The 26,849-nt window shown below is 38.5% G+C and overlaps 2 protein-coding genes across 9 annotated transcripts in view; one reads left to right on the top strand and one right to left on the bottom strand.

Moving 5' to 3' along the window:
* Positions 1–13,691, top strand: part of ep300b (E1A binding protein p300 b) — a 69,682-nt gene extending 55,991 nt beyond the window's left edge. For all 8 annotated transcript variants that reach the window (XM_056453446.1, XM_056453449.1, XM_056453445.1 and 5 more), the window contains exons 23-30: positions 2,009–2,076; positions 2,362–2,512; positions 7,728–7,874; positions 8,021–8,300; positions 8,423–8,590; positions 9,024–9,185; positions 9,274–9,555; positions 9,650–13,691. In XM_056453446.1, the coding sequence (XP_056309421.1) occupies positions 2,009–2,076; positions 2,362–2,512; positions 7,728–7,874; positions 8,021–8,300; positions 8,423–8,590; positions 9,024–9,185; positions 9,274–9,555; positions 9,650–12,514 (4,123 nt within the window). In that variant the 3' untranslated portion in view covers positions 12,515–13,691. The remainder of the gene's footprint in view (positions 1–2,008; positions 2,077–2,361; positions 2,513–7,727; positions 7,875–8,020; positions 8,301–8,422; positions 8,591–9,023; positions 9,186–9,273; positions 9,556–9,649) is intronic.
* Positions 13,692–18,058: 4,367 nt separating this feature from the next.
* cbx7a (chromobox homolog 7a) lies at positions 18,059–25,314 on the bottom strand. Its single transcript, XM_056453443.1, has 6 exons — positions 25,033–25,314; positions 23,948–23,991; positions 23,276–23,341; positions 23,089–23,155; positions 21,104–21,449; positions 18,059–19,363 (listed from the first exon to the last, which is right to left on the bottom strand). The coding sequence occupies exons 1-6, from the start codon at positions 25,105–25,107 to the stop codon at positions 18,762–18,764; spliced, it is 1,200 nt and encodes a 399-aa protein (XP_056309418.1). The 5' UTR covers positions 25,108–25,314; the 3' UTR covers positions 18,059–18,761.
* Positions 25,315–26,849: the final 1,535 nt, after the last annotated feature.

Here is a 26,849-nt window from a genome sequence, read left to right as displayed (position 1 = left end):
AACGAATGTTAAGTTGCATTATAATAGTGTAACCATTTTATTTTGACATTTAATATAATAATAATGTTCATCATCGGAACATTAAATATGTTTTGGTTAACAGGATTTTGATTATTTAAAAAGCTATTAAAATAAATAGTTTTAAAGTATTACTGCTAATAATTTAAGCTATAGCAACATTGATAATTCAAATTAAGTGCAGTGTTATGTGGAAATATTATATTAATATAATAATAATAATAAAATGTGGCAACTGCAGTTTAAAAATGCATCAGATTTGCGTTCGGCACAATGAGACGATATGGCCATCAGGGTGAGCACACTACTTTGACCTTTCAAAACAAAAACTACAACAACAACAAAATGGAAGTGGTTAGTGCATCTGAGGCTTTACTAGAGGACTTGATCTTTTTAATCTTTGCTTTATGTTAGGTTTGCTGGGGTTTTCTTGGTAAATGCACCATTAACAAGAAGGTTTAAATTCATGTTTTTTTTCCAATCTAGTACAGGGTTTCTGCAGGTTTCTTTAAGTCACGTTTAAGACTTTTAAATACCCTTTTAAGAACATTTTGAATGAAATTTTAGACTTATACAGGACTAAAGTTTGAGATATATTATTGGTGATTGGGTAGTTTTACTTGGACATAGGAAAATTAAGACCTGTTTAACATGATTTAAGATCTACAACAAAATATTTATGTAAATATAAGACTTTTTAAGGCCTAAAATGATTTTTTTTAAATTTAAGACATTTTTTGACTTTTTAGGACCTTGCGTACACCCTGCAGTAGGATTTGTCTTGATCATTCTTTTAAAATAAATTGATTTACAGAGAAAATCTTGAAATTGTCAGATATATTTTCATGATGATGAATTAAAATAATATATGCAAGGATCACTGCACAGCCCCAAAATTGTTATAAATTGTCATTTTTAAATCTTTGTAATTAGCAACTATTATTTAAACCACTAGGTTTTACCCATATTCAGTTTTTAATTATTTAAATATAATCAAATTTATCTCTATCTGTACTTCTAAAGTCATATAAAAGAATATGTATGTTGTTGCATATGATAAGAATATGTTAGACTGAATGATTATAGAGCAGTATTTCACTCAAATTTGAGATTTGATTAAATTAGCATATTAAAATGGACATTTACTGGCATTTATTATGAATTATATTAAAAAATAACCTATTTACAAAATTGTTGATTTTAACTACCCTTTTAACTGCCTGCTCTACCAAATGGTTGACCATATTTTGACTGTTTTAAATAATGACTGTTAAAATAATTGAAAAAATGACTTTTAAATAATGGGTCACACACACACACACACACAGTATTGTTGGTTTACAAAAAAAATCTAACAAACATAGTCCTGTTGCACTACTACACTTGATTTTGTTTTTATTGTAAAAAAAAAAAACAAGAAAGCATGTTTAATGACAATCTGAAATATTTTATGGCATACTTCAAAAAAATAAAGGTGATTTAGTATTCAGAAAGGTTTTATTTTGATTGTTTTAAATAAATTGATCTTACAATTAATATTTTTCATAGTATATTTATTAATTCCGGTAATTTTCCCTAAGTCGACATATCAAGCATTTGGTAGAGGCTGATATTTTAGAAATTATGGTATATGTTGAAAAAAATGCATTGAGTGTGTTAACTAGCGACATTAGGAGTTAAGAATAGCAATCATATTTTTTTTCTTGGTGGGCCAGTTAAATGATTAATTAAAAGGGGATGTGATCGCTAAATAATAACACGTCTGACCAGTTTTAGAGCTTTCTAACTGTATTTACTACCATAAAAATAAAAGATGTAGGACAACTTTTCTTATTCCTTTCTGTGAGTTTATTAGTCTATTAGTTTTTAGCTGTTGAGTCTTTTAGCTGTTTGATGTACTGTATCAACATCAACAGATCTTGATGTTCACTCGTAACTTATTGTTCTTTTTGTTTTTTAATGTCATTTTCTTTGTTTTTCATCTGATCAGGTTTATCTGTGACGCCTGTCTAAAAAAATCCAATTCCACAAGGAAGGAAAATAAATATGCAGCAAAGAGTAAGTGAATAAGAGCTTGTCTCTTTCTGAGCATTTTTTATCAAGTGCTTACATTTGAACACTACCACTTCTTATTTTGTTTTTGAGAAATGCTCTGTATGTATTGTTCTGAGTTTCTAATACTAACACAATCTATCTCATCTGTTCTCTTTCTAAATATAATATATATTTGTATAGAAATGTCACAAAATCTCTTCTCTATTTTCTTTGCATGTATGTAAGTTATACATCGCTATAGCTGCATTATTTTCTTAATTGTGTTTTTTTTTTCTGTCCTCATCTCAGGACTTCCACAGACAAAGCTTGGCAACTTTCTGGAGACACGAGTGAACGATTACCTGAAGCGCCAAAATCATCCAGAATCTGGGGAAGTCACCATCCGGGTGGTGCACGTCTCTGATAAAGTGGTGGAGGTCAAACCTGGCATGAAGTCCAGGTGAGGGACACAAAATCAAATCTGGAATCAAATTCCTGTTGCTCCTTTTAAAGGGATAGCTCATCCAAAAATGAAAATTCTGTCATCGTTTACTCACCATGTGCTTGTTTCAAACCTTTATGAGTTTCTTTCTTCTGTTGAACACAAAAGAAGGTGTTTTGAAGAAAGTTAAAAAACAGTTATCATTGTCACCCATACATCCATCCGTTTTTCCTACTATGGATGTCAATGATTACAGGTTTCAGGGTTTCTTCAAAAGAACTTTGTGTTCAACAGATGAAAAACAAACTCATAAGGGTTTTGAATCACTTCAGAGCACTGGTTACAACATATGCCCCATCCAAAGGTTTTGAGGCCTAAAAATGCATCCTTGAACATTGCTTTGAATAGAATATTATTATTAAAAGTACATTTAAGACTTTACACATGAAATAAAATATTCACAAAGCTGTATCTTGTAGTGTTGTCATGATACTGGAATTCGGTACTAATCGGTACTGAAATTTTAAAAAACATCCTTTTCCCACAAACATTTAAGCAACATTCAAACCGCTCCAGTATTACTGTATCTGAGGTTACACAGAGTAAACAGCGGTGAGTTTGGTGAACCGATGATCTTCACAGCCAATCACAGTCATTTCTGTTGAGCACGTGAACACAAAGGCAAATCAGCGCTGTTAAAGAACGTGCTCCACAGCGCTTAAATGTTTGCAGGAAATGGACGTTTTTAGACTTTCAGTACCGATTGGTATCGAATTCCAGTATCGTGATAACCCTAGTATCTAATGAAAAACACCAGTTTGTGGGTGTTACATGAGAGCTGCCGTTTAAAGAGAATGAAGCAACCATACTTCAAAAATCTAATTTGTGGTCAGATAAAGTACATATGCCTATTTATTTTTGCAAAAAAACTTATTAAAAATATTGGAAGAGGTGAGAGTTCATTCTGGTTTATACATTTTTGTTTGCCTCTAATACAAAAACAAGATTATCAGCCACAGAGTTGAACCCTTTTACATATAAGTTCTAAATACTTCGGCTAAGCCCCCTGCGTGAGTTTTTTATGGTGACAATTATTTAGAAAGCTTCTCTTTCAAGTTCCCATAGTGCCGCATCAAGATTGTCATGTGACATACCGCAGCCCCAGTTATTCATGCATATCGTTTGACATATATTTGTTTGAACACATTCAACTCCATGTTAATGCATTTTTGACTACCTCTAAAATTGTCGAATAGTCAAACCTAAGGCTGGTTTATACTTCTGCGTCGAGTGATTGGCGTGACCCACGGCGCATGCCTTGGGCGGAATCGCGCATTTATACTTCTGCACCCTGCTTGTGTTGCTCTGCAATAACACTTCTGAAATGCTAGCTGGGCAGTGACGTTTTTATGTTCCTCTGTGTCGAGTTTCTTCACTGGTGTTTTGTTTTTTCTGAATGCTACCTTAATGTACAAGTAGCTAAAACTCGCTCATTCTCAGGCAGGAACGTGCACAGCTTTAATCATAAGGCAAACACAAAACAATAGTTTTCACCTGAAGCTCCATCACGAGATTCGACACTTGTAAACACTCGATCCAACCGGTTCATGCGGCTCTCTGCCCCGCCCACACTAGTCAGCGATACCAAGCCGAGCAATCACAGAGCTTGCATTATGAGTTGTTGCGACGTGTAGTTACAATTTTTGAGCGGTGCACATCAGCGCCGGCCACGTCGAGGGTTGTGACCACGCGAAGGCTGCACCTGAGCATATGCGTGCGCTTGAGGCAGAAGTGTAAATCAGCCTGTAGCATGGTCTAATTGTGATGGTCTAAATGCATCTTTATACCAGGGCTGCATTCCAGTCCAATATTTTATGCCCTTAACTTGCTAACTTTTACCCGTTGCCGTACCTTGGATGTACCTCATTGATTACATTATACAAGTGTCCCACTACTGACAGAAAATTTAAATGGGTTTAAATAGAATGCCCCAAACCTTGGGTGTCCAAACTCTGTCCTGGAGGGTCAGTGTCCTGCTGAGTTTAGCTCTAACTTTCTTCAACACACCTGCCAGGAAGTTTCTAGTATATCTAGTAAGAGCTTGATAAGCTGGTTCAGGTGTGTTTGATTAGGGTTGGAGCTCTCCATGACACTGGCCCTCCAGGATCGAGTTTGGACACCCCTGCCCTAAACCCTTTGGGAAAACCCATTGGGAACTACACTGTTGTGACATCAGTCACATTACTTTCTGGGACATATAGGCGCTAGATTATACATATGAAGCCTCTCAAAATCAAAGGGTTGAGGGTATATCGATGGTAGCTTACCTCATTCAGTTGACAAAGTGGAAAATGGCAGTGGGAACAAGGGAAGGGAAGTTCATAAGTCTGTCTCTAAAAGTGGAGTGGAACGCAGCCCTGGTGTGAACAGGACCACGGAAACGAACTACAGCCCTACATATTACATAATTGCTGCAGACCACTGATAGTTCAATTGTGTTCCAAGCTATTTATTCTTTGTATGTGTGGACTGGATCTTTGACAATTAGTAAATGATAAACAGATATGTACTGCCAGTAAAATAGTGTTTCTGTTTTTAAAGAAAGTGGTGCACTGCGTAATTCCTCATAGCATGACCAACATGAATGTTTATTAATGCATGAATGCCCACACGTTTCCATACATTTTATTTTAATATTGATGTATGTGGGCAGATGAATTGCTCTCTGTAAACATTTGTCTTGCTAGCTCCCAGTATTGGGTCTCAGAAGAGCAGTGTTGGGGAAAGTTACTTTGGAAGAAATGGATTACAATATTGAGTTACTGGTAAAAAAATACCTCCAAATCAAAATATATCTTTTAGCTTATACATTAAATAAATTGCTTCAAGTGGCCTTAAAAAATGTGTAAATAGTTTCCCAAAAGAGAAAAAATCTTACTATATTACAAAACAGTAGTCGTTTCTATAGTAGACAGTGGCTCCCTCTTCTCAACAATAAAAACAATAACCTTTTTTAAAGTTAGTCAAATTAATTGTTTTAACTGGAGAACGTGAACTGATGTCAATCATTTGTTGTTTAGCTGGAGGTATTCAATGTTGTGTTTCTTGCAGTTGTCAAGATTTTTACCTACACATAATCTACACTTAATGACAATCCTCTTCTTTTCTTCGATGAGTTCAAAAAAACAAAAATCCATTGTAAAAATTGTAAGTCGTCGGCCTGCAATTGTTTCTGTTTCTGACTGTCTGAAGTGATGACGGGCAATTTGCGAATGAATCGTTTGTTTTTAACCGGATCTTCTAAGTGAACCGGTCGAAATAGTTTACCAAATTGAAACGTTTGTGTCTTCAGTAGGCGAAGTACTTTGTTACTTTATTTTTTAACTTACTGGATACCCCTCTGATTCGAAACAAACCAATATCCTGAGTTATTCAGATACATGAACAGTACACTGACTCATCTCACTAAAAAATATGGCCCGTTTCCACTGAGTGGTACAGTATGGTACTGGTCACCTTTATCAGGCTTGCGTTTCTACTGCTAAAAGGGTACCAATGGTAACCTTTTGGTGGGCTTGGTGTACGACAGAAAGTTTCAATCGGCGTCATTCTCGCTCAGAAATCTCGCTCAAAGTAAAGCTGTAAGGATCCTTCACATATCATATGAGAAGCGCTTCTCACAAAACAGATGCTTTAAACACATAAATACTTGTGTATAAATGTTCATAACTAACTTTTATATGAACATGACTTGATTATAACTGCAGATCAATGATAATGCGAAAGCCTACTGTAACGTCTGCAATTAAATAAATCAATAAATGCAGCATATATAAACACATACAGACCCTTACAGTCTCTGATATGTTACCAATTACAGAAAAACTACACACAGCATACATTTAGTCCTTATTGTGGTTCAAAAACAACACCAACATATAGCCCAGTCAGTGCAAAACTCTTATCTGTTTTTTTTAATATTCATCAGCACATGTAACCTCTTATTAGAAAGTAAATTCGTTCATAATAGTACAAAAGTTGATGATAACAGTTAAACATGGCAGTTTGTTCATGTTTTAGGTTACTGAAAGAATTTTGCTCCTTCGTTTTTTCGGGCTTCTCTTTTCTTTTTTCGCACTTCACTCTTGCGTTTGTCCGTTTGTCGAAAGGATCGAGTGTCAGAAGCACTTCAATAATCACGCACACATTATTATTATCATCAGCTCAAGAAGCTTCGTTATTTCAATTATAGATGCGATCGTGAGCTCTCTCGAGAAAGTGAAACCACTTGCACTTTTAGACAGCCTCGTAAAACAAAAACAGGACAAGGCAGATTTTGTTTTTGGCTTTGTGTCAGTTCATCAAGACAACGACACGGTTCGTTTGAACTCTGGTCGACCATGCTCGTTATTATATGTATATAGTATTACGATATAATGTCCCGGCTGTGTATTTTAAAAATGGTGGTTCCTTTGATTTCATTATCCTAATTGTGTATGCTAGTGACGTTTCTCTGTAAACCAATGGCGTTCAGCTGCGCATCTAGCTTCACCTTTTGGTACCCTTTTGTCGTACTAGGTACCCTTTGCAAAGGGTACCCAAAAAGTGGGCTACGGTACGGTTTGCTTTTTGGTACCTTTTGACAGTGGAAACAGCCATAAAAGCATCCCGAACCGTACCACTCAGTGGAAACAGGCCATTGGAGATATGAAGATGATGAGAGTGAGCCGACTGTCTGTTACCTCGCAGCATGCTCTCTCATTGAGTGTGTGATTTAACCTAACTAAGGTCATTTTTATTCCGCTATATATTTTAAAAAAAGCCAATTTAACAAGGTTAAAAGTCAAATAATATTACTTTTTTTTTTTTAAGTGATGCGTTACTTTAATCGTTACTTTAGAAAAGTAATATTATTACATAAAGTGCATTACTTATAACACGTTACCCCCAACACTGCACAAGAGACTTCTCTCGGATCAGTCACACTTTGACTTTTTCTTTTTAAACTAAATGCAAATATACATTGCATCTATCTAGAAAACAGTTCTCAAGTTGCATATTTTATGGATCTGAAGAGGATTCATTAATGAATCTCCTGAAACTAAAAAAAAATATGAATACCAGAGCTAGCTTAATTAAAAATTCTAAAGACGGCATTTCTTCTGTGTGTTCATATGTGAAAGAACTTAACTGAAAAGATCTAAGAATTGACAGTTTTTTTTTTTTTTTTCAGATTTGTTGATAGCGGCGAGATGTCAGAGTCATTCCCATACAGGACAAAAGCTCTGTTTGCATTTGAGGAGATTGACGGAACAGATGTCTGCTTTTTTGGAATGCATGTTCAAGAATACGGCTCTGATTGCCCTCCACCTAATCAAAGGTTAAAAATAACAAAGTCACACATCTTCAGGCACACACTGATTCTTCACTCACGTGCACATGGATGACATTACAAAGTGGTATGAGAAACACAAGTAACTTGATGGTATCTCCTGTCTCTCTCTCTCTCTCTCTCTCTCTGTGCAGACGTGTGTATATATCCTATCTAGACAGTGTGCACTTTTTCCAACCCCGTCATTTGAGAACAGGAGTCTACCATGAGATTCTCATTGGATATTTGGAGTACGTTAAGAAAATGGGGTTTGTCATGGGCCACATCTGGGCTTGTCCACCGAGCGAAGGTGATGACTACATCTTCCACTGCCATCCATCCGATCAGAAGATTCCCAAACCGAAACGCTTACAAGAGTGGTACAAAAAGATGCTTGACAAAGCAGTAACTGAGAGAATTGTACACGACTACAAGGTACAGCGACAGCTGACTATAATGAAAGTTTACACTTAAGTCAGCCTACTGCACTAAAGTACATATTGTTTTTGATGGCCATGTGTCTTTTACTAACTACTGCATGTTTCTTCTCACCCCAGGACATTTTCAAGCAGGCAACGGAGGATCGTCTGACCAGTGCGAAGGAGCTCCCTTATTTTGAGGGTGACTTTTGGCCTAATGTATTGGAGGAGAGCATCAAAGAGCTGGAACAGGAGGAGGAAGAACGGAAGAGAGAGGAAAATAATACCTCTAGTGAAAGCATTGATGTAAGTGATTGACTCAAATTTGCAAGTGTTGTGTGCTATTAGGGAAAACATGTATTCAATCGCTATAGGATAACATTTGTTGTGCATATTTCGGTAACACTTTATTTTGATGGTTCATTTGAGTATTAGTAGATTGTCTGCTTGATATCTGTTGATACTGCTCCTTCAACAGACATTTAACTGACTATAAGAAACTTTGCAAGTACATGTCAACTTACACTAACACTAACCCTAACCCCAACCTAACAGTCTACTTAGAATCTAATGAGAATTAGCTAGCATGTAAATGCAATGCAACTTAAATTCAACAAATGGACGATCAAAATAAAGTGTGACTTATATTTTTACATAATCTTTTAAAGTGCAGTGCAGATGATTTGCTATTCATTCTTAAAACCAATTTATTATTTTAATACTTTTTTTGATGATCTAGGCGACCAATGGTGACAGTAAAAATGCCAAAAAGAAGAACAATAAAAAGACTAGCAAGAACAAGAGCAGCTTGAGTCGAGCCAATAAAAAGAAACCAGGCATGCCAAATGTCTCCAATGATCTATCCCAGAAACTTTATGCTACAATGGAGAAACACAAAGAGGTATGTAGCCCCCAAAAACATTTAAAGTTTTTGTCATTCACACGTTTGCACCCAACTAACAAATGCCAATGCTCTGCTTAATTTCAAGGTTTTCTTTGTTATCCGTTTCATCGCTGGTCCTTCTGCCAATTCTCTTCCACCCATTTTGGACCCTGACACCCTAATGGCCTGTGATCTGATGGATGGGCGAGATGCTTTCTTAACGCTTGCACGAGACAAGCACCTTGAATTCAGCTCATTGAGGCGAGCCAAATGGAGCTCCATGTGTATGTTAGTAGAACTACACAATCAGACTCAGGACCGCTTTGTCTACACATGCAATGAATGCAAACACCATGTTGAGACGCGCTTTCATTGCACTGTTTGTGAGGTAAGAAATAGCGGGATGTATTATACCTTGAGGTTTCTAAAAGTATTTAATTTTTTGGATAAAACACTGCAACATTTCTTCTCTTCTTTTGTAGGATTATGATCTTTGCATCACTTGCTACAATGTTAAGGGCCATGAGCACAAGATGGAGAAACTTGGACTGGGTCTTGATGATGAGAGCAACAACCAAGCTGCTGCCTCCACCCAGAACCCTGGTGACTCGCGTCGTCTCAGCATCCAGCGCTGCATTCAGTCTCTTGTGCATGCTTGCCAGTGCCGCAATGCTAATTGCTCGCTGCCATCTTGTCAGAAGATGAAGAGAGTAGTGCAACATACAAAAGGCTGCAAGCGCAAGACCAATGGTGGCTGTCCAATCTGCAAGCAGCTCATTGCACTATGCTGCTATCATGCCAAGCACTGCCAGGAAACTAAGTGTCCTGTGCCCTTCTGTCTCAACATCAAGCACAAGCTTCGTCAGCAGCAGCTGCAACATAGGCTTCAACAAGCGCAAATGCTGCGTAGACGTATGGCCACTATGCAGCGAGCAGGGCAGCCACCACCATGTGGAGGTGGGCCTCCAGGGGGTCTTCCATCACCTGGCAACAATGGGGCAACAGGTCCTAGCACACCTACGTCAGTTGGTACACAGCCTGCAACACCCCAGACGCCCACACAGCTGACACCCAACCTTATATCTTTGCCCCAGCCTGGTGCAGGAGGAGTCCCAGCTGGAGCTCCTCAGCAGCCTCCTCAGCATCCTGTCCACCACCAGTTTCAGCAGATGCCTGGGGCAGGAGGTATGATGAATTCACAGCAACAACAAATGGTTCCTCAGCAATCATTGGGACAAGTGCCACATCCACACAATCAATATGGCCCCCATCCCACAGGTCCCTCCCCAAATTCACAGTCCCAGGGTAAACCAGGCCTTGGTCCTACAACTCCTCCGCAACTTCCCAGCAACCCAGGTACTGTACCTATGGCCCAGCAACAGCAACCTGGAGGTCCTCCGCCTGCCGCTGTGGAGATTGCTATGAAGATCCAGCAAGTGGCAGATGCACAGCGGAAAATGGCACAGGTTCAGTTGCTACAAAGACAAGCCGCGCAAGCAGGAATGATGCCACAGCACCATCAGCAGCCACAGGGACAGATGGGTGTGGCCCACCCTGGAATTGGTATGGTAGGGCCACAAGGCTTAGCCTCACAGGCACAAACATCAGCGAACAGGGTGCAGATGGAGCAGCAACAAGGACCTCAGGGAATGATGGGAGCTGGGCCCATGCAGCAACAGCAGCCTCAACAGGCCGCTGTGCAAGGTCAGATGCCACCACAAATGCATCCACAGCAGCCGAGAATGAATCCACCACATCAGCCTCAGCAGCAACAGTGGCCAGGGCAGGGCATGCCTACCCAGCAGAGACCTGCCATGATGGCTCAGCAGGGAATGGTTTCAATGCAGCCCCAACCGCAGCAGCAACAACCATCACAACAAACACAACAGCAGCAAGCACCCCAAATTCCAAATCGAAATGCCTTGATGAGTATGGTCCAGGCTGGTCTACAGAGTGGCGTGGCAAGCGGGGCTGCAGCTAGCAATTTGCCCCAGGGAGCCTTGCAGCAGCTTTTGCGGACTCTGCGATCTCCAAGCTCTCCTCAACAGCAACAGCAAGTTCTCAACATTCTCCGGTCTAGCCCACTACTAATGGCAGCATTTATCAAGCAACGGGTTCACAAGTATAAAGGAGGTACAGGTGGCCCTTCTGGACCACAGGGAGGGCCTGGACCTATGGGAGGCCAACCTGTGGGTGTCAATACTGGGGTTCCCCAGGCTGGTATGCATCTTGGACAAGGTGTTAACATGCAGAGTCAACTTCTGAGTCAACAACAGAGCCAACAACAACAGCAAATGCAACAACGACCACTCCTGCAGCAACAGCAAGTTGCTGCCTTGCAGCATCAGCAACAACAGCAGCAGCAGCAACAACAACAGCAGCAACAGCAGCAGCAAGCAATTCAAGGACAGGGCACCCCAAACATGGCCAATCCACACTTCCGAGAACTAGTCATGAGAAGGCAACAGCAATTACAGTTTCAGCAGCAGCAGCAACAACAACAACAACAACAACAACAACAACAACAACAACAACAACAACAAATAAGCAATCATGCAGCATTCCAGCAGCAGCAAGGTTACATGAGTCAGCAGGGTAACATGCAAGTCCCGCCAGGAGGTCAGCCACTACAAGGAGTACAACCTGGTCAACAGCAGAATTTTCCAGGAAACCCTGCACAACAACAAGCTGCAGCTGCCTTGCAACAGAGGCTTGCACAGCAGCAACATCAGCTACAGATGCAACAGCAGCAGAATGCTGCAACACAAGGTCCTGACATGGGACCTGGAGGAGGTCCACAGCCCACACAACTAGGTCCAGGTCTTCAGTCACCACAGGCATTATTGCAACAGGCTTTGCATCAGCGTCTTTTTCCGCAGCAGCAGCATCTCAGTGGTACCTCTCCGGCACAGCAAAACAACCCAATGAGTCCACAGCAGCAACAGATATCTCAGTCGCCCCACTTGCAGGGCCAGCAGCTTCCATCCTCGCTCAGCAACCAGGTGTGTTCACCACAGCCATCTCCACGACCCCAGTCCCAGCCACCTCACTCAAGTCCGTCCCCACGCCTACAACCTCAGCCCTCACCTCACCACATCTCGCCTCAAACCCAAACAGGTTCTCCACATCCCAGCCATCTTCAGCAACATCACTCAGGCATGGCTCCACCTCCTCCACCCCACCAACAGCCACAACACAACTCTAAGGACCCAAGCGGATTTGGTGCAGATCAGAATGCCATGCTTTCTCAACTCAGTGGCATGGCAGGACTCCATGGACCTGGAGCGAATGATATGCTGCCCCCTAGTGGCCAGGACCTTGGCATTAACATGAATCTAACCCTTTAGATCACATAGTTATTAGGAAATTCACAAAACCTTGCCAGAGACAGTGTTAGCATTTTTTTACAAGGGTGAATTTAGTGTTTTTCAACATAAATGCTTTGAGAACGGGCCCTTCTATGAGAGATATCTCATATATTCAACACAAATAAGTATATGGGGGTGTTCTTTTGTTTTCCTTTTGCCAGATATGTACAAAGAGAGGATTGTTTCTCAGCCTCAGAGAACAAACCACAAGTAATATTTTCAATGTCAGGTCCAGGGGAGTACTTTTTCTTTTTCAAGAGATATTTTTTAAGATTTTAAAAGTGGTATAAAAATAAAGCGCAAATGACTAAGGACTCCTTTTATATATATCGTTTCACCATGTACCAGTCTCTGTTATGTGTTCTACAGAGTCACATGGAACATTTCAACTATTGTGATGCCTATATAGTTATTATAATTATCTGAACATCATGCATATCTTCCTTGTAAATTTTGAGTTTTGCATTTTATTTATTCTAGCTTTTTCATTTGTCGTCATGATGGATTTCGTTGATGTGCGTTCCCAGAGACTGCTACAGTTCACATAGAATATATTTTTGTTAATACCTATTAAAATGGGGAGCTACTCCTTCACTTAAGCTGGAGATTTAGGTTGACTATAATATAAATTACAGTGTTGGGGGATCGGGTTTGGTGTGCGCTCCGCTGCCCAATGGATATTATTTCATGCCATATTGGAAATTCCATTGGACATCACTGCTTTTGCAACAGGACGAGTTGCTGGATGCACACACCGGCCCGCACGCCCTCAGAATGTGTGTGCACTCCTCCTAAGACTTACTGGATAGTGGAGCTGTCTGTACAGGTTGGGTGAGAGAATGTTTTGTGTATATGTGTGTGCGTGTGTATTGGAAGTGGTGCTGGAGTTCTGCTCATGCCAATGCCATATTGAGCAGCGTTTCACTTATGAACTGTACGGCGCAGTGAAACAACAGAACAGGAGAGGCGTGCGTGCGTGCCACTGATTTCACCGTTTTTGTCCTTCTTCAGTACCACTCCTTATTTTCCTCCACTTCCAGAATTTCCTTTGCGCTGAACTTTGGGAGCTTAATTTGAATATTTTGTACTGTACAAAGGAAACAAACTGTGGACTTAATACTTTTTTTTTTTAATAAAATGAAGATAACAAATTTGATTTAGTGCGCATTTATTATTTGGGATTTGTTTTTTAAATGCTTGCTTTTCGGCATTTTTTCTCTTTAATTGGCTTAAACGTTTTATTTTTGGCAGAATGAAAGTGCTCTTGGATTTGGTTTTGTTTGGTTAAATGTGCTAATAAGGGCTGTTAGGCTGGTCATAGTTGACTCAGCAGCCAGCTGGCTTCCCATGTTGACGTTCAGGCAGATAAAGAGGAACCTGTTTGTCCGGCAAATGATCTTGGAGATGGTGAAAGGAACTGTGAAATTGTGGTATTTCTCTTGAGTGTTTTAATATCACTTAACACTGTGGGTTTCTTATTTTTTATTACCTATTGAGGAAGAGTTTATTCCATTTACCTGGTCCATTGATCACAGGCATTATCAATTATCAATAACTTAAAGGGCACCTATGGTAAAAAATCTACTTTTCAAGCTGTTTGGACAGACATATGTGCATGTATGGTGTATAGACCGTCATATTGAGGTGATATAAGCACACCCTGTGCTTTTTTTTTTCAATTTAACAACATAAAAAACGGTGGACCAATTGAAGCGAGAGCGTAGGAGTGCGGTCCCCCCGCCCACCAATATTGATTGACAGGCGCGTCATCATATCCTCAGTTTGTTGATTCACGTCCGCCATTTTCAGCGTGAGTCGAAGCGATATCACTAAAGGAACACCCTAGTTCTATTTTTAGATGCAAGGCTCATTGGGCTCAACACAAGAGCAATATTCTCCACATTATCGCTCTAATCGGAATTATTGGTTGTATGTTTAGGTAGGTTTGCAAACATGTGTACTTCTCATCGAGTCTACCTTATACTTCACCCGTTTGCATTTCTCGCGATCACAGAAGCTCCCTGTGATCTTAACTAGCATGCGTTTTAGAATTCTAAACACAGGTTTCTATCAGGGTACACTCAAGTCAACAGCTGGGCACCGCGGACCGCTGCAGACTTGAGGCGCCGTTGTGTGTACCCTCATAGAAACCTATGTTTAGAATTTAAAAATGCGTGGCGTGACAATTCGAGACACTTCATGTTTCTGCCACGCCACAGAATGTCTGGTGTGCCGTGTCACGGCTTCGAGCGGCGCATCCGGTGCCTCAGTCAAAGTTAATTCAGTGTGCGTGGTTATTAGTTTCTGTGTACAAGCTCGGTACTTGAAACTAGCACACAGTTGGCTGTAAAACTGTACAAAGACACAAATGATTTTGTACTCTCTGCTTGGTCTGTGTCAGAGTCGTACATGTACGACTGAATGCAGATCCTCTCACTCCTGCTCCTCTCAGTCTGCCTCTGTTGCAAACGCAGAGCGGGTGAGCTCATGGCCCCGCCCCCTTGTTACGTTGGCGGGAAGCCGAAACTAATTTACATGTAAAGCAACACACCCCTAAATCAGCGAACTGTGGACACGCCCCTAACATGACACTTTTTAACACATTATAATAAAAAAATCTGAATTGTGTTTTAAACTGAACCTAAACTAGCACAATCAGAAGAACCATAATATTAATATTAAATCATAAAAAAGAGGTAAACTATGCACTTTAAGTGAGATTTCCGTCCTTGTTTTGTATTGTGATATTGATTGGCTGACTGTACTTTACCCATTTAACCAAATATTCCAGAGTATGTAATTAATTCTAGCACTAGTCTGAGGAAGATGGCTTTAAGTTTTATGGAATCTAACTCAAAAAGCAGCTTTCATGCAGGGTATATACAGAAATGTGAAATTTAATACGTTTTAACACCTTTTTAAAGACGTTGTAAAACTCATTGCCCCTTTAGGTTTCAACCTAAATACTGATTTTAAGAAACTAATCCTAAACTAAAACATTATTCATATGCTGAATAAAATGCAAATCCAGCAGGTGGCGCCCTTAGATCAGCAGAAAATTGCGGCGTTGCCTTGGTTACTGCAGTAAACAAAGCAGTGTGATGTTAAATCTAGCAGGATTTTATCGATTTAGCATCATACTATTCGCAGATTAAATGCTAGCATTCAACTGTACATGGTATAATCAAAACAGATACACTATTTAATACCTTGCAACTCAGCATTTGAGACTTTTTTTAAGGGTCTTAAATTTCTCTAAATTGATTTATCAACTTTGAATACTTCTTAAGACCCCTGTGCACACCGTCATGTCTCTTAATTGTGTTTTATAACTTTAGTCTGAGGGTTCTGCAATGACATAATTGTGAATTCATATCTCATTATTGCAACTTTATAACAGTGTGACTGCCATGCGTTTGCAGACATTAGCAGTGCAGTCCAACTAAATAGAACTCATTACATTTCAATCAGTGACCTTTTGTGATGAATGTGATGAGACATGAAGCAAATCAGCTGACAAAAATCAAAGTAAAATGATGCCCCCAAGATTTACTTTTTCACATAAAAACGTTCAGACAACATGGATCTGTAAACAAAGAGCTTAGAATATTATGCATGCCAGGCCAGTAGGTGGTGATGTTACGTTGTTAAAAAAAAAAGTCCTATAGTTAATTGACTACAAAATGTATATTTATTCGTGTATTTGCGTATATTTATATTCAAAACGAGTATTTGTGCGTATATTTTTATTCAAAATGTATATTTATGCATTTATTTATATTCAAAACGTACATTTATGCGTATATTATATTCAAAACGTATTTGTGTATATTTATATTCAAAACGTATTTATGCGTATATTTATGTTCAAACATGTTTTTATGCGTATATTTATATTCAAAACGTATATTTATGCGTTTACTTATTTTCAAAACGTGTATTTATGCATATATTTATATTCAAACCTTGTATTTATGTGTATATTTATATTAAAAACTTTTATTTATACATATATTTATACTCAAAATGTATATTTGTGCATATATTTATATTCAAAACGTATGTTTATGCGTATATTTATGTTCAAAACGTATATATTTATGCACATTTATATTCAACTTTTATGCGTATATTTGTTAAAAACTTATATTTGTGCGCATTCCGGTTCAAAACGCATATTAATGCGTATATTTATGTTCAAAACGTATATGCATATATTTATATACTAGACATATATTTATGTGTAAATGTATATTCAAAATATATATTTATGCGTATGTTTTTATTCAAAACGTGTATTTGTGTATATTTATAGTCAAAACGTGTTTATGCGTATATTTATATTTAAAATGTGTATTTATGCTCATTTATATTCAAAACGTATTTTTATGCTTATATTTATATTCAAAATGTGTATTTATGCTTATATTTATTTTCAAAACGTGTATTTGTGCGTATATATTCAAAATGTACATTTATGAGAATATTTATATTCAAAGCGTGTATTTATGAGTATATTTATATTCAAAATGTGTATTTGTGCGTATATTTATCTTCAAAATGTGTTTGTGTATATATTTATATTCAAAATGTATACTTGCGTGTATATACTCAAAACGTGTAGTTGTGCATATATTTTTATTTCAAACGTACATATATGCGCATATTTATGTTGAAACATATTTATATTCAAAATGTGTAGTTATGCGTTTATTTATATTCAAAACATTATGCGTATATTTGTTCAAAATGTGTATTTGTGCGTATATTTATAGTCAACGTGATTTGTGTGTATACTTGTATTGAAAACATGTGTTTGTTCGTTTATTTATATTCAAACATGTTTTTATGCGTTTATTTATATTCAAAACGTATATTTATGCATATATTTATATTCAAAACATATTTATGCATATATTTATATTCAAAACGTATATTCATGTTCAAAACGTTTATTTATGCGTATATTTATATTCAAAACTCGTATTTATGCGTATATTTATATTCAAAACGTATATTTACGCGTAGATTTATATTCAAAACGTGTATTTGTGTATATTTATATTCAAATGTGTATTTATACGTATATTTATGCATATATTTATGTTCAAAATGTATATTTATGCATATAGTTATATTCAAAACTCGTATTTATGCGTATATTTATATTAAAAACTTTTATTTATGCATATATTTATATTCAAAACGTATATTTATGCGTATATTTATATTCAAAACCTGTATTTGTGTATATTTATATTCAAATGTGTATTTATACATATAATTATATTCAAAACGTATTTTTATGCATATATTTATATTCAAAACTCGTATTTATGCATATATTTATATTCAAAACGTATATATTCAAAACATATTTATTTTCAAAACATGTATTTATGTATATATTTATATTCAGAACGTATATTTATGCTTATATTTATCTTCAAAACATATTATGCGTATATTTATATTCAACATTTATATTACCTTCAACACAAACAAATGTTCATCACAAATAAATTACAATCACCCACAACTTTATTTTCCATTTATTTACTGTAAATACAAGCAAAAAAAGTGCAGTTGTCACATGTGAGAGCAACAACAGAGCTTATAAGCCAAATCTCACCACGAACACAACATGTATTTTAGGCTCGGCTTTGATTTCTGCCATGCTAAAAGCACACCTAAAGCACATGTGTTCAGATGAACAGGATCTACCCCTACAAAAAAAGCGTCCACTGTAGCGGTTGTGAATGTAAACCAATACTGTCTCTTTAAAAATGCACAAAGGCCTCTGAACAGAGCGAAGAGAGCTCGGGCACAGATATTGAAACAAAGCCAGGTAGCCTTTCCTTTTCCCACCTGCTTGGTTACAGGACAAACAGGTGAGGTAACCGAAGTTTGGTCTTGGAGTCGGAACTTAAAACGGTTTCTTCTTATAGTTAATGGCGACTGCTGGAAGAGTAGTGGTACAGATATGGAGATTTGCGTTACATGCTCAATCTTGGCGTACAGCATCACTGAGTATATTCAGAAATGTCATCCGTCAACAGTTAACTTACCACAACGACACAAGGACAAACTTGAAGGAAAAATGCCTCGGAGGTGTCCTTACCTTGCTTGGACAATATCTGCTTCACTACTGTGAACGGTGTCGTTCACTTGGTCCTGACTAACTGTACATGAATCTACTGTAATGCTCTTGGATTTCCTTGTCAACTTAGACCTCAAGCCCACACCCATTGAAAAAACCTTCTGCCGTCATAGCCTCTTTAAAGGTCACGGTTAAGGAATTTATGGTCACCTGTGTCACTATGACTTTCCCAGGATGTCTTGCTGCTATGACAGGAGCTTTTAATTGGTCGATTGGTACCTCGAATGTTGTTGTGCATTCTGCCGTGACTTCAGCATCAATCCCTTCCTTTTCTTTGGCCTCTGAACTGCCTACCTCAGCTGATTCTCTTACCTCTTCCTGTCCACATCTAGCACTCAAATGTACCTCGATAACTGAAGGTCTGTTCTGTACTCGGTCAAACACACCTTCCTCAGCTCCTGACTTAGTGCAGTTGTGTAATGATTGGTCAGTGTTTGTTGTGTCATGCGATACCCGTACACAGTCCTCGTCCCCTGCAGTGTTTGTGACTGGCTCATTCTTTTCTGTGTCTGTGATTGTACTGCTTTCTAGTGCTCCTATGTCTGTACCCGTATCTTCGCTTGGCTTCTCAGCATGGTCAAAAATGGAAGAGCAATTTTCGGTTTCCTTGATGGTGATTTCAGCTTCCTGTTCTGCCGAAGAGTTGTAACCCTCTGACATCTCTTGACCTGGCAGAAAACGACAGAAACTTGGAATGAAGTTTCAAAGAGTGATCAACCTAAACATTTTGTCTCTATTTAACCGTACATTGTCCTAACAACGTATAGCTGACTTTGTTCCACTTTTCCAATGATCTTTACTGACCTACAGCCTTGTGCTAAGGTTTCATGAAATTAAGATTCGCTAAATTAAATATTGACTTGTTCTTCACACAAATCCACTGTATCATTCTGAAGAATTTAATTGTATATCGCAAGACGTATGGAATATTTTGACAACGTGAAGCAACAAGCCTGAATGACAGTTTCAGAGCTTCAAGTTCCAAAAGCATTTTAGGCCCAGAAAGGCTTTGTCCAGTGGTTCTGTCATCTACTTAAGCTTACTAGTTTTAAGACATCACACCAGGTTTATGCCAATGATTGATCATAAGACTTTCAAGACCTTGTCTTTACATCAGACATCACTGCTTATGGACTGCTGGCTTGAATGTTTGATGCATAAGGGGCATAAAATAATAAACGCCTAGAAACCTTCAAAGTTAGACTTGAATTCTAGAGGTCTTGTGAGAAGCAAAGCCATTCCAGATGCTGAACTTCCATCACATAAGAAGGTTTTGGGACAATCGAGGGTTTCACGTGTGGTAGTTATTAGAACTCTGTTATAAGAATTAGCCACCAAAACTATTGTGCTGGTGTTTTGTATTGCATGGATCTTCCCAATCAGCAAATGATTATGTCGCTAGTTCCTATTGTGCAGAAATGGACCCTACTCTAAAAGTTTTCTAAAACAAAAATTGTTCCTAGTTCCTACAGTGTACTTCAGCCTCTAGTTTATAGGTCTCAGTTCCTGGAGGGTCACAGCTCTACACAGTTTTGCTCCAACCCTATTCTAACACAGCTAATCCAATTAATCAAGGTGTTCAAGAATAGTCTTGAATACCTTGATTAGTTGGATCAGGTGTGTCTGATTAGGACTAGGGCAAAACGTACATGCTCTATGCTCTAGTTCTATGAACTATGAAAATGTCCTTTCAGTGCAAAAGCCACTAATGAGATCTAAACACTGGATTTTCATAAGTATGTGGAGTTAACGACATGGACCCTTGACGACTGAACACAATGTTCTTGAATAAATTATTTATTGACTGCATGCTAGTGTTATTGTAGCTATGCCAACTTTACATTGTCATGTCCCTAATCACTAAAAACTGTGGCTGGTTGCTTTCCATGTCAGTCAGAAGGTCTCTGGTCTTGGCTAAGCTGCCAAGTCCAGAGCTTCTGCAGTCTAAAGGTCGATTGTGTAGGAACCAATGTTCAGCGTCACTGGCATCAAATCTAACTCACTAGTTTGAATCTATTTGAATAAGATTTTAGTGCTATAATGGGGTAAAATGGATGCCTAACTATTTTAAATGAGTCAGTCCTGGAGACCAAAGTCAAATGGGTTCAGAATACTTCAAATAAAAGTGAGTCGTTGTAGAAAATGAATCATTTTATGTTGTATAAAAGCAGTCCATATGACCTCTGGGATTATTTTGCAGAAGACTACATTTGGATTAACCTGATGCATTTCTATTTTAGGGTCAACTAGGTGGGATCTATTCAGTAGTCAAACACGTGTTTGCCGGTTGTCACTGTGATTCAGAAATATCTTGCAATATTTTTCAGAGTGGCCCTTATGACCCCTGAATATGTTGCATGCAGTGTATCTTAGCAACAGTTGTCGTTTCGATGCCACATAACACCTACCACTCGGAATGTCCTGATGCACTTGTGTTGTGTTTTCTTCATCTTTTCTCATTTTCTTGACCTTTCTCTTCTCCTCGTCTTCATTCCACACGTTCTCTGTACAGTCTTTTGCAGGAAGTGGATGTCTCATTGGCTGCTTGGATGGTTTGATGCTTTCAAAGAGTCTGGATCTGCACTGCCTGTTCTTGTACCTGTTCTTTAAGCGACGGTAGACAACACTATGTCTATAGCGCCTTCCGTTTTGGTCCACTTCGGTGCTCATGGAGCGGGTGAGTGACAGACGGATTCTTGGGCTGGGTTTATCTGGAACCTTGTGTGCACTTCGAAGGTCCATTGGGTAGATGTTCTGTTAAGGGGGTAAAAATATTGCAATTTTTATCTCTGGGCTGAAATATGCTTTGTGTTGTTCTCTCTACAATACTAAAGTGTCATAACAACTGCTGTGATACATTATCTTGCAATCTAGATGGCTCTGTAGATGCACTTTTAGAGAATTTTCCTGGGAGCCGTGTGAGGAAAAACAGCCCCCTGTTGATGCTAGGCCAAATTTGGACACCAAAGCCAATAATGGACACAAACACACAGCATTCAGGTCCCTCAGCAGTTCTGGGGCACTTTAGTACATCAGATCGGTTTTATTTTGTGTATCAGATTCTTGGATATATTATATAGAAATCGATATAACATTTTTTTGGCCATGATACTCATAGAAACTGCACACACAGGACACAACAAGTATTATATAATAATGCAGGGTTTGTGCTTTACATTTAATTGGTCAAGATTTGATGAGAAACTGAAGTATGAGGTGACGTGGAAAAAAAAAACGTTGATCCGTTCAGGCGGAAGTGACAAACTACAAGCTTTACAAGTTTATATCAGTTTTATATCTTCTAAATGCGAATTTTGTACCACATTAGCTAATCGATATCCTCGAAGACTGACATCTAAAAAACGTTATGTTAATTTCACTGGACCTTTAGCAAAATGCAGCCATTCTCATGCTTTTTTTGTTTTTTCCTTAGAAGTAAAACAAATGTAACAATTCTCTCGTGAAATTTAAGTATGTTTTTTTGATAAGTAACTGTAACTAACATTTCATCTTTTCAGGTTTAACACTGTAATATTCTGGGGATGAATGTTTCTAACATATCTTGGTTAAAGAATATATATATATATATATGAATTCAGAGTAATAATGCTTAGAATAATTGCCTAAACTTAAATTTGAGTTCACATAATTGAACAATCCGAATGGATTTTGCCGAATTCCTGGAGAGCCGCAGCTCTGCACAGTTTTGCTCCAACCCTAATTAAACACAGCTGATTCAACTAATCAAGGTGTTCAAAACTACTAGAGACTATTAAGCAGATGCGATTTGGAGGTGTTTGGAGCTAAACTATACAGAGCTGATGCTTGAGTTTGTGACCATTGCTCTAGGCCAAGATTTAAGACATATTCAGTTTAGAGTTTTGGGTCTCGTCTTACTACAGTAAGGTTTATAGCGCACTAAAGGCCTTACCTCATACCTAGCATGTGTTGACTGAAGACCACTGAGAATTATTTTTGGTGAGGTTAGAGAACCCCCTAAAATTTGTGAAGTTAACTGTAGACCAGCAAATACATTGTGAATGTAGATAAGAGACCCACAGTTTTATAATGTACAACTATTTGACATCAAAATAATGAAGAGTCGACTCATACCCGCAGAATAACTTGACGAGGTCTCAGGCCTTTCCTCTTGTAATTTTATATTATGATTATATGATGAAATTATAAAATGTGTGTTCCTGTACTGTCCTATATAAACTGCTGTAATTTATGTTTTGGGAAGAATCTCTGATTGGAGAGGCTCTCTGGGCCAAGATTAAAAGCATATATTTAGTTTGGAGTTTTGGGGTCTGCAAATACATTGTGAATGTAGATAGAGACCCACAGTTTTATAAAGTATTTGACATCAAAATAATGAAGAATCAACTCATACCCGCAAAATTACTTGACGAGGTCTCAAGCCTTTCTTCTTATAAGCCAGAGCTCTCTCCTTCTCTGCTCTGTTGAAAGAATACACAGGAATTAGACATGGAAAAAATTTTTCAATAAATAATAATAATAATAATAAATTGTTCGGTCCTTTTCTCATTAGTAATCAAATGTACGAGAGTGTCACTTACTTTTCTTCAAAGGCAAGGACAAGACGAGGGTCCAGGATGTTGTCTTCTGGTTCCCAGGTGCTGTACCTGACAGTCACATAGACAGGCCCAAAGAGATTATTGGAGTAGCACATAGCTAAAACAGTTTCAGGTGCAGATTATTTATTGTGCCCAGAATAAAAATGTACAGCCTACATTGATTTTTGATAATGTTTATCTGAATAGCTCAAGGCTATGTCTTAATTGAAAAACCAATAAACTTGTATAAATAAATACATAAGAAAATGCTACCACCACCACCACTGTTATTTATTTATTTATGATAAATAAGAATAATTAAATATTAGGAAATAAAATGATTTCAAAAACCTTTTAATATCATGCAATAAACACAGAAATAACTATAAAAATGTATCACTGTACATCTTTTTAGATAATTATCTGAAATATGACCAGGGCTTGACTAATTTTGTGTAATTAATCTAGACATAAAATATAATGTAAAAGAAAAACAAAGGGATGCTTGCATTGTTTTAATCCAAACCCCCCTTTTTTTTTTTATTTTTTGTAATCGAGTCGTTTTGGAGTGAAATTTGCCCTTCACATGCTTTTTTATAAGCACCCACATACTGTGTCCTAGTAGTAGGCTGCATTTTGTCTTGTAAAAATGACCTAAATAGGTGAGTAACTTACTTAGGCGACCATCCTTGCCACTTTAAAAGATATTCCACATTTCCCTGAAACGAGAGCGAAAGAAGAAAGGAGTCACTTTCACTTTTAAAGTTCAGATGGAGACATACGTCACACTCCTCGACGAATCCATGACCCAAACACTCAGCTGTCTCTTTAAGATGTCAACACGCAGTAGTATTTTGACAGAAATTATACAGGATAAAACGGAGCCGTGCGCGCGGTACGTAATGTCACGTGAGCATGGGTGAGCTCGTGAGTTCCATTTAAAAAAAACACAGCGACTTTCAGGAACATTCATGGGATGGAAATAGGTGGGGCCATGGAAACGCGTAAACAACTCATTTTGTGCAACGTGTGGAGCGGTGAAGGTCTTTCCCCCCCTCATGCTCGAGCGTGCGAAATGAAACCCGCGTGCACATGCAGCGTTAGTCATCATCATCATCATCACCAGCTATTACTGTACATTACAACATCTGGCTCTATATTACGCAGAAAATAATAAATAACAAAAACACCTACCAAAGCGATACTTACTCGTGCGTGTTCTATTATTAGACATAACCTATATTGTTTATCACCATTTTAAAACCCGAGTTTATTCAGCCGCTGGTCCAAGTGCTCCGATTATTTTGACAACTGCGCGGATGTTACGCGCATCATCTGTGACCCTGCGCGCGTATAAATAAACTGCGTAGCCACGAAACGCGGCGATTTTCCGAGCGAAACGCGCATCGACGGCGATGATGATGACACGCGCGCTGTTCTCACACACCCCCTCCATCTATAGCGCTCGCGATTCAAGCGCGAGATCTTACTAAAATTCACAAACTTTCGAGAATAACATTCAAGTTACCGCAGTGTTGTGCACACGAGAAGCCCTGCAAAGAGAAAGTTTCGAAACGTTACGCAAGCAGAGGTGTTATTCACTCGTGAGTCATTCCTGAACTGCCAACAGAACAAAAACTGCGCGGACTTTAGGGGGTATTAATCATTTCAAAACAGAAAGTAAATAGAGCCTGCAGAATACTGTGCAGCAAAACAGCTGAATCAAGTATATTTTTAATGCGCATCAGCATCGTCCTTACTTTTCTTATCCTCTTCTTCGTTATTGACTCCACAGCAAACACTTGCTCTCCTATTGATGACAGCTCCATGCTCATGAGATCATTCAGTGCAGCAAAGAGTTTCTGATCTCTTCCGATTTTCCTCTTCAGAGGATGAGATGTCGTCGAGATGTCCCGCGTAGACTCTGGCAGTGTGTTTTTTTAGGATTTAAAGCAGTCGAAACTCTTAGTGCACCTTCTGGTCCGCTGCTGTTCCAGCTCTGAGTTTTAAAATCTGCGACACATGTACGCACTGGCTTTGCTTGGCGCGTGCACGCTCTACTCGCGCGCGCCCACCCACTTCTCCCTATGGCAAGCCGAGGTAGCATTTATTTTATTCTTTAAAGGTTCAAGACACCATAGAGTACTTTTTATTTATTTATTAAAGATTTTAACAGATTTGTGTGTGTTGAGCATCAGTTAAGACAACGTTAGTACTTGTTATCTTTAATTGTGGGGAAAACTGGATAATTTTGAGCTTTTGCCAGCTAATTTAATCCTTCAGGGTCTAAAATAATTTTAGAATCTGCTAATGGAGTGACGCCATGTCGGTTTGTCATAATTATTCATCGCAGAGTTTTCTTATCCTATGAGAAAACCTTGCTTGAGAGCACATGCTTTCTGAAGGCAAGGCAGACCTGCCAAGCTGTGAGACCCATGACTGCATCTATGACACTGCACATGAAAGCAGAGCATGTTTGTTTTCATCACCCATGTTAACAGATAAAAGGTTGCGTCAGAAATCGCATACTTCCATATTATATAGTACATTAAAAACAGTATGCAAACTGTATAGTATGTCCAAATTCATTGTACTCGAAAAACAATATGCGACAAGTACCCGGATGACCCGCATACGATGGACGCTTCGCTATCCCATTTTGCCACACGAGAGGATTTATAAATGAGAGTGAGCAACTGACGCAGGAAGGTCACGTTATAATAACATATATCGGCTGTAGTAAATCCGAGTTCCATTTGTACAACTCACATACTTTATATACTTTTCTAATGGTCATGTAGTTTAAATTTAAATGTAGTAACTACTCGATTATAGGCAATTTTGGACCATATACCGAATGCTGAAGCCGTGCAGCAACGCGTAGCGTAAGCAGAGCTAAAGCAGCAGTGATCGTTGCATTCATGATTGTTTCGGTGTCATGTCTAATTTGCAGTGCTGGTTACACTTAAGGCTGGTTTATACTTCTGTGTCGAGTGATTGGTGTGACCCATGGCGCCTGCCTTGCGTGTAGTCATGCATTTATGCTTCTGCTAGCTGGTTGTGTTGCTCTGCAATAACACTTCAGAAACGCTAGCTGGCAGCAGGTTTTATGTTCCTCTGTGTCGAGTTTCTTCACGGACGTTTCATTTTTTCTGAATGCTAAAAGTAGCTGAAACTCGCTTGTGGAAACTGGCGGACATGCAACAACTTAAATCATAAGGTAAACACAAAACAAAAGTTTCCATCTGGAGCTCCCTAACGGGACTCGACACTTGTAAACAATTGCTCCATCGGGCTCACAGCTCTCAGCACCACCAACGCTTGTCAGCGCTACCAAGCCGACCAATCACAGAGCTTTCGCTATGTGTGATGTGTAGTTACATTTTTTAAGAGATGTGCGCTTGCGTCAGGCATGGCGAGGGCTATGTGACTGCACGCAAACTGCGCCGGACCATACGTGTGCACTTGACACAAAAGTATAAATCAGTCTTTAAAGTGACTATGCATTTATAATGACCAAAACATATTGAATGACAATAAGAAGTAGCAATCTTACCCACCAAATGCATTTATAATA

Source organism: Danio aesculapii, chromosome 3 (genome assembly GCF_903798145.1).
Source record: "Danio aesculapii chromosome 3, fDanAes4.1, whole genome shotgun sequence".
NCBI lineage: Eukaryota > Metazoa > Chordata > Actinopteri > Cypriniformes > Danionidae > Danio > Danio aesculapii.
The sequence above is the reverse complement of the archived record's forward strand: the minus strand, read 5'-3'. Positions and strand labels throughout refer to the sequence as shown.

Excerpts from the sequence above, each read along its gene's own strand:
- cbx7a (XM_056453443.1), bottom strand. The coding sequence starts at position 25,107 with ATGAGCATGGAGCTGTCATCAATAGGAGAGCAAGTGTTTGCTGTGGAG. Across the intron at positions 23,992-25,032 it reads CGAAGAAGAGGATAAGAAAA|GGAAATGTGGAATATCTTTT; the intron begins GTAAGGACGATG and ends CTCTCGTTTCAG. Across the intron at positions 23,156-23,275 it reads GTCCTTGCCTTTGAAGAAAA|AGCAGAGAAGGAGAGAGCTC; the intron begins GTAAGTGACACT and ends TTCTTTCAACAG.